Here is an 8576-nt window from a genome sequence, read left to right on the forward strand (position 1 = left end):
GTGAACCGCCGGTTCATGAACCGGAACCGGCGGTTCGTGACCCTTGTGCATGCCTAGCTGCTTATGTGGTTATCAGTTATGGTTTAAACCAATACCAAACCGATCGATTATCTCGGTTAATCAATGTCTTTACACATTAATTAATTAGTTGTTAGGCCTCTCAATCAGTCTGCTTATTTCTTTTTCTTTTTTTTAATCCTGAGTATGTTTGGTAATATTCATTGCTGAATATGCTTATTTGATTTTCTACTACATCAAGAGGAAAATGGAGTTAAGGAACATGATTGGTCGAAATATCTTGACCAAGGAGGAAATAAATCAGGAAGAGAAAAAACAAAAAAAGAACATACTTTTCTATCGTCTGCAACATTCCAATTGAAGTTTAGAGTTATATTTTATTTTCAAAATACAACTTAGGGAGCATATGAATGTTTGCCCTATTAATCAAACAAAACATCTTCTTGATGGAGAGCACACAGCTGCTAACTACTATAATTAAATGAATGTAAACAAAGAATATATATCTGCGGGAAAATCAAATTTCTTTTCAACGTGTTTTTCCTGACTAACCTTGCCCTATAAAATCTCAATGCCGAGCCGATTACTTTATATACTTCATCAAGGTTCCCAAAGAGATCCCTACTCGATATATGTCCTGAAAAAAAAGAAAGTCAAAACAGATGAAAATCAGTCACCAATCAAGAATTGTTTCATACGATGTGGCATACCTTCAAAAAAATTATTACCCAGTTATAGTGAACACATCTTGTTTCGATCAACTCCCCCAGCAAGTGGTATCTATACTGCACCAATGAATTTGCATTTCTCTATGTCTAGTTTGTACATGTCTCTGTATACTAGTGATGCTAATACTTTATCAAGGCCGGTAGCGAAGCATAAAGTTCAGATAAACACTGGAAGATCCAATCGAGCAACTGTTCTCTTGGAAGTTCGAGTAGGAGTTCAGCCTAAATCACAACAAAATCAAACATGTGAAATATGCAGAAATTTGCCTTAAGGGAAATCCTGAAGAAATTTGATCTTTCCCTCACCCTTCAGTATGTGAATAGTCATTTCAGGGAGAAAGTATTTACGTACCTTGATTGATCCATACTCAAAAACAAGAGAAGTTCGATGTACTTCAGATGTCATTGAATCCATCATCAGCTTGAAAACCTTTTTGCTCATGTTCGTTTTCATTTGAACCATCTTGCCTGAAGCATATACTGTAGTGATACCTAAATCTGCAGCCATTCTCCTTACATATAGCTTCTTCAACAATATTTCCATGGAGTAAGGCTCTTTTCCATATTGCCGGCGTAGATTTTCAGTAAATTGAATCAGATTCCAGATATGTTTTTCAGCAGCTTTCTCAGCTTCATCTAGTATTTCCATGGGGTTCTCTAGATAATTGATATACTCAGAGGGGAGATGTGGATTCAAATTCACATCAAACTGCAAGGAGCAAACTTCAAATCTTAAACATGCAGAGCACAAAAAGAAAGCAAAATCTTTAATTTATATTAACTCTCATGAAGGATAATGAACTTTGCTCATCACCCAATGAAACTTCAGTATCTTTACAGTATTATTATGCAGCCAACACTATGATCTTTACAGTTTTAATGAGTAACAGATCACAAAAAAAAGAACATAGATCATCAGCAGCTTGCCTCAAAATCAACTTTACGAAGTTAAATAAAGTTGGAAAGTAGATAATACCTGCACTGAGTGGTAAGGAACAGCAATTACGCGGTGTTCATCTACCTGGGAGTCAAGAAACAAACATATCGCGTGAATTGTGGGAAAGAATCTAGACACATGAACAATGTTAAATTTTCTTTCAATCGTCACATTTCATTCCTCCAAATTATCGTATTCATTACTATACATGCATCAACTAAGCATTACCTTAACCAAGTAAAGCATACTACATACTTGATACTACTGAGCAACATTTGCAATATAACTTCCGAAAACAAGCCAAAAAAACAACAAACTTTGCCCATTATTGTTAGCATTAGCAAAGAGACCTGTGAACGACCTTGGATAGGCTCTCAAACAGCATTTCAAAGAAAAGATCGATCCCAACATTCCCAACATCCCCTGTTTGTTGCTCACCGAATATGTTACCAAAGCCTCTAATAGCCATGTCTCTTTCTGCAATTTGAAACCCTTGGCCCAGATCTTTACATTCTTCTAAAGCAGCAAGTCTTTCCTGAAGAGTCAAATTGCAAATGCAATTTTCAATTAATAAGCAATATAGCCTATCAGAGTCAACTGCATCTAAGTGACAAAGGGAATATAGATCTACAAATATACCGAACCACATATAACCTACATTAATTTATTTCAATAACTGATATAGTTAGTGCTAGACGAAATAAAGTGGAACGTACAAGTGCTAGATCAGAAAGCAGCGACTTATCCGGGTAAAATAGGTATGCATGAGCCTCTTTATCTGCTCGGCCCACCCTTCCACGCAACTGGACAGTGAAATATGTAAATATTACAAACTGTGGGTCAAAATTCAAAATTTGCAACTATATTGTGTTTAGCATGGCGCTTCTCTTCCATTTGGTATGTATATGTGAATGCCAAGATATTAGTTGTACATTATTTACTTCACGGTTTATTTTGCTTGGAGAAACAAAAGCCCAAATTCAGTAATTTAAAACCACAATTTCCAAGCATGAGATCAGTCTCAATTTTATCAACTTGGGAAGCTTAATAGAAAATCAGACAAAGCACAGAGGAGACAGAAAAACCTGATACAATTGAGCAAGGCCAAATTGCTGAACATCTTGAATTATAATGGTGTTGGCATTTTGAATGTCAAGCCCACTTTCAACTATGTTTGTGCATATTAAAATCTTAATATGCCCCTGCGAAAACTTTTCCATGGTGTCCTCAAGCTGTCTAGAGTATTGCTGCATAAAACCACAAAAGAAAAAGGTTAAAACATAGTAGCAATTTTATTACGACATTTCCATAGATTGGCATCAGAATTAGATAAAGCTGCTGTACCTAGTCCTAAATGGTAAAATCTAAAGTGCCTCACAAAAAACAGCTTGTATGTTGGAAATATGAAGCAGATCCGCAATGCAAAACAAAAATAAGTTACCCCTAGACATATGTTCACAATGCAACATATATATATAATTCAGAATGTAAGAAAGATCACCTTTCCATGAGCTATTGCAATCTCAATATTTGGATAGGACTGTTCCAGAAATTCCATAACCTCTTCAAGCCCTGTCAACAGTGTATGTTGTAACATTCTGACTATGATTTTCCATGTTAACATGTGTGTACATAATTCAAGAAAATTTATAGTTAATTACCCTTAATACGAGGCAAAACATAAAACACTTGGCCACCACGGTCCAACTCATGGTTAATTGCAGAGGTCACCCTCTCTTTTGTGTATGCAGAAAGAAGGGTTTTTATTGGGACCCTCTCCGGAGGTGGCGTTGATATCAAACTGCAGGCAGTGCAAAAGACAAAAAGAAAAAAATAAGGAATACTATACACATATATCATAAAATGAAATCCAGAAGCACATGCCATCGAAGTGGATTTTGAATGTCAAATAAGCCATATATCATCAGCAATGTTAGATCTACATGTGACCATTCTTTCTCATTTACAAGATTAGTTTATATAATCCAGCAGGCTGAACAAAACAGCTGAGAAATGCTAGAGTATTAGATTCATTTCAGCTAACGGAGAAAAATTTGCTTGACTGAGATTACCTGGCATCACGGAATCCAGTCAGTGCCAAATAAAGTGTTCGTGGAATAGGTGTTGCTGAAAGTGTGAGCACATCAACAGAAGTCTTGAATGAAGCGATCTTCTCTTTCTGTTTAACGCCAAATCTCTGGAAAGCAAATAGGCATACAAATACTCAAATATCACTGGAAGGTAACAAGTTTAAAAACTTTGGATACTAAATGCTGCTTCAGAAAAGATAGGTATAACAAGAATAACACAGAATTTCCAATTAGGTAAAACATTTTACTAAAGAGAGTCAATCAAGCAGGACCAAGTTCTACTCCGTCGATTTCCTTTGCTAACATGGGACCCCACAGCTTCTTCCAATTAGAGTGGTAACTTAGGCATACAATTTGTATTGTGGACAGTTGTTTCCATAGGCTTTCATTTGAAGGAGGAATCAACTTATTCTCTTTGCAATTATTATTCAAATGCATTCGCAAGTTCATACAACTCATTGTCTTCTCCCTCACTTCATTTCTCTAAAAGTTTAAGCTTCTGTGGATTTTAAGTGAATTTCTTTCAAGTCTAGAGAGCATAAAGAATTTTTGAAATTACTCAGCACTCTGCTAAGAATATCATTATAAATCAAGACTCCAAAGCCATCAGTATCTCCTAGCATTTATTATAGAAACATAATGAGCTTTTGTTGTAAAGAATATCCTTCACTTCAACAAATTGTATGTCACAGAAAGGCAGTTTATGAACTTTCTACTAAAAAAGTTTGGCTCTAGTCATCAGGATGCATAACTTCATGCTATAGTTTTGAATCAGAATGGATAATATGAGACACAGGTAATCTAGAAGTATATTTTGCACAATTATGAAGATCTCAATCAGTGCAATAACAATTTTATGAATGTGTATACTAATCTTATGTTAAAAAAACAAATAATTTACTATATGTGGAAGATAAAAAAGAGGGGAAACCTGTTCCTCGTCAACAACAAGCAGGCCAAGTTTATTATACACAACACGATCACCCAGCAGCGAATGTGTCCCAACTATAATCTCCAGCTCACCATTCTTAATCATCTCTAGATGCTGCTCTTTCTCTGACTTGGTCTTGAAGATACACAGGATGAATCCCATGGAATAAAGTTAGTAAAAAAACAATTTAGTAAAATAAATAAAAGATTATGCATTCAGGTTCACAACAAGCATACACTATTGTACAAAGACTGGAAAAACCTATAAAGGAGTTCCAAAATTAGACCCGCAAGTTGAAACCATGTTCACAGATATTTACTTATCCAAATATAACAAGGTTGAGCATTTCTAGCTTCTAGACCATCATCATGCTGTAAGTGTATAAAAAAGCATATACTAGGTAGCCATGTCTCTGCAATCTACCCATTAAATTCAAGCTTAAAACAAATTACTTCTGATGAGAGAAGTACCAAACCAAACAAAAAAACCTTGACTTACACCAAATCTATAGAATACCAAAGCACAAATTCCACCCAGGCCGAAACCAAAAACCTGAAAACCATATGGTGTGAACAAAAAGCTTCTCTTTTGATGATATAATGCTTCATGAATCATTTGGCATTCACTATAGGTGCATTCAGCTAACCAAGCAGCATTTAAGATGTCTAAGATATAGGAAAAATATAGATATAAATGGAACTCAAATAACCAATTTTTCAGAAGAATCACATAAGGTATAGAGGAAAAAATTTCATACCTGAAACCTACTTAGAAGTCCAACCCTGATATTATGGTAGCTAGAGAACCGCTCTGAGATAACATCAAAATGTTGTTTGGCCAGCACAATTGTTGGGGCCAAAACCATTGCCTGTTTTCCAGCTGAGACCACACAAAATATGGCACGTAATGCAACTTCAGTTTTACCAAAACCAACATCCCCGCAAATCAGTCTATCCATAGGGTTTTCTCTCTCCGTCAGATCCCTTTCCACATCCATGAATGCCTAGGTGAGAATCTAAATTGTGAGAGAAATGAACATCAACCATGCCAGCTATATTGAAAAATAACTGAAGCAACTGCATATGGTATGGAAGTATATTGAGAGTGGTAGACTAAACTGTCATCAGGATACTTCAAGGTCCTCAAAAATTTGATGATTACAGAACAAAAACCATATGTCCATTCTTATTACCTGTTTTTGATCAGGGGTTGGTTCGTATGGGAACTGGGAAGTAAATTCAGACGTGGTAGCAACCTTTGGGTAGGTAGGCCGCTTCTGTTTGAGTCTATGCAAGTACAACTCCATCAAGTCAACAACCATTTTCTGAACAGCAACTTTACCCTTAATTCTCCTCCTCTCCCATATAGTGGTATCATTCAATTTGCTCAATGTCGGTGGCTTTTTGGATTCATTTGGACTGGAAGCAGAAAACAAGGAATCAATCGGCATCAAATAATTGGAAATTCGATAGAGTACAGCCAAGCATCGAAACCAACACAAATTTTTTGGGGGGACTTTCCTGAAGCAATCTCCATATTTTCGAAATACCCTAGCATGATATACCGGCATCGAGAAAAACTTAAAGGGCAAACGGTTGGCAAAATACGGAATCATCAGATTGCGTGAACAAACAAAGCAAGAGTGCACACAGTAGAGTACTCAAACTAAACAGAAATCAGTCATGCTTCTATAGTATCAATCGACATTTGAATTAACAGTCAGACCTCATTGCAAAAATTAATAAACAAAGAAACAAACGAGTCGAAGCAATGCAATGGAATTAAAACAAACAAAAAAACCTACAGATTGTAGCGGTATAGCATGCGTGCTGCCTGCTTAACTGGTAGCTTCGCCATTCCATCGGCATACTCTATGAAAACATACTCAATTGGCTCCGATGAAGCTCCTTTAGGAACATCATACTTAACACCGACAAAACGCCCAATTCCAACCTTCTTGTGAACCACATAGTCTCCGGAGCGGAGACTATACGGATCCACCTTATAACTGAAGGAGGAGGCGGAGGCGTCGCCGCCCACTCTTTCCCCCTTGAGCTTCTGCAAACCCCTCTGCTGCTGCTCCTTCACCTTCTGAATGTACATATCCGCCTCTTTGGCGTCCATGGACGGCCTCGAAGGCTGAGATTCCCTCTTGCAGTGCTCACGGCGAATCCTCTCATTCAGCAGCGATATGGAGTCGCGCCGCTCGCTTTCAACCGGAGTCCTCCGAGTTCTGGAGGTCCCGGCGCCGTTGGTGTCGCGCGGGGTCAGCGGCGACGACCAGAGAGCACCTCTCGCTGTTACTCTTAATCTGAAGCCGAATCGAAACCAGCGCTTTGCATCAGCCCCGCGGCCGGTATTGAAATCTCTCCAATTGATGAAGGGAGCGCAATTGAGTGCGTCCATGGAGGAGAGTGATGGACCGAAGATTTTTGGTGATGCCATTACAGTCATCAATGGAGGTTTGGAAGATTTTGCCGCGCTCTCTCAGCTCCCTTAGATATTTTTCCGCTTATCTATTACTTGCGCCATTTCAATTAATCGCACCGTCAACACGGTTAGGGAACCGCCGGTTCCCGGTTCAAAATTTTCTTGAACCTGAACCGGCCCGTCGTAGCTTGGACGGTTCCGGTTCCTGAACCGTGAACCGGTGGTTCACGTTAAGGTCCGGAACTGCCAATTCCTGTCCGATTCGGGCAGGTTCGGCGGTTCATTTTTTTGTTAAAATTGTAATTCAAGTAAAAAATGTAAATATACTTGCATAAATAAAATTAGAATAATGTGATGTACAAATGCAATTTTATTGATACAAATTTCAACTATATTACAAATTATCACTTTAAAATTATTTACAAATTACAACTTAAAATTTACAAATTACAACTTCAAAATTATAAATTACAAAAAACTTAAAGTCTTGATTACAATTTACAAATTACATATTCGAAACAAATGGGAGAAAAAAGAAATAAAGGAAAAAGACTTGAGTTCTACTTAAATTTAAAATTTAAGTTGAGATGCCTACGTATCCTCAATGCTCAATTGCATTTTGGAATCAAAGTCCACGTAGTTCTCTTACCTTGCTTACCTATTTGGCTTGATCGGAGGAATTGGCCTACTCTTCGTCACGGAAGTAGTCTTGGTTGGGTTGTACTACTTGATTGTCTCAATCCGGTTCTTGGTCTCTAATTTCGGCGGAGCACCAATCATCAAGTAACATGGTGGATTCCATGTTTTGCCCGGTGAGTCAACTTCTTTTATCGTCCAAGACGTTGCCCCCAACACTAAAGGCGGACTCGACGGCGACAGTGGAAGCCGGAACCGAAAAGATCTCCTTGGCCATTGATGCAAGGATGGAAAAATCGTTCTCGTGTGATCCCCACCAATCTAGGACGTCGATATATTGGGGAACAGGACCTCCTTCTTCGTCATTGAAAGAAAAGTGTGAGTCAAAATATAAATCTAACTCACTTGCCGAATTTGCCGTCCTTCCTCCGCTGATGTATCCGTATAGGTCCGCCAATTGGGATTGGGCGTCGGGGTCATCAACTTGGAAGAAGCCAAAGTTATGTGTTTGACGGGGGGTCTAGGTCTCACTTGGTGGGTACTGTTGTACTTGGCTTCGTAATCGTGAAAGAGAGCTCGCAAGTCAAACTCAAAACTTCTTTGCAGGGTTGAGAGGTGGGGGAGGTTTATTTGGAATGTTTGGGCTAGGTTTATACTGTTGTCATCGTCCTCGTCATTCGATTGCAAAGCTCAGAGTGGTTCAAGATCAATAGAAGCCAAATTGTTGTAATAAAATTCTAAAATTTTTAAAGTACCAACTAGTCTCCATTTTGGATCCGAAATTTTTGCAAGCAAAAAAACCGTTG

The 8576-nt window shown here is 38.1% G+C and overlaps 1 protein-coding gene across 3 annotated transcripts; it reads right to left on the reverse strand.

Annotated features, from left to right (window-relative positions):
- Positions 1–347: 347 nt before the first annotated feature.
- Positions 348–7193, reverse strand: LOC121763539 (ATP-dependent DNA helicase At3g02060, chloroplastic-like). 3 transcript variants are annotated; one of them, XM_042159574.1, is made up of 14 exons: positions 6509–7193; positions 5897–6122; positions 5462–5707; positions 4705–4839; positions 3756–3880; positions 3345–3484; positions 3185–3255; positions 2769–2930; positions 2400–2486; positions 2045–2218; positions 1723–1767; positions 1099–1455; positions 747–968; positions 348–655 (listed from the first exon to the last, which is right to left on the reverse strand). In XM_042159574.1, the coding sequence occupies exons 1-13, from the start codon at positions 7156–7158 to the stop codon at positions 867–869; spliced, it is 2520 nt and encodes an 839-aa protein (XP_042015508.1). In that variant the 5' UTR covers positions 7159–7193; the 3' UTR covers positions 348–655; positions 747–866. The 3 variants fall into 3 exon arrangements, with proteins under 3 accessions (XP_042015508.1, XP_042015507.1, XP_042015509.1); XM_042159573.1 differs by having other exon boundaries at positions 729–968; XM_042159575.1 differs by lacking the exons at positions 348–655; positions 747–968 and having other exon boundaries at positions 1364–1455; positions 2034–2218.
- Between the last annotated feature and the right edge of the window lie 1383 nt (positions 7194–8576).

The sequence above is a fragment of the Salvia splendens genome, chromosome 14 (genome assembly GCF_004379255.2).
Source record: "Salvia splendens isolate huo1 chromosome 14, SspV2, whole genome shotgun sequence".
NCBI lineage: Eukaryota > Viridiplantae > Streptophyta > Magnoliopsida > Lamiales > Lamiaceae > Salvia > Salvia splendens.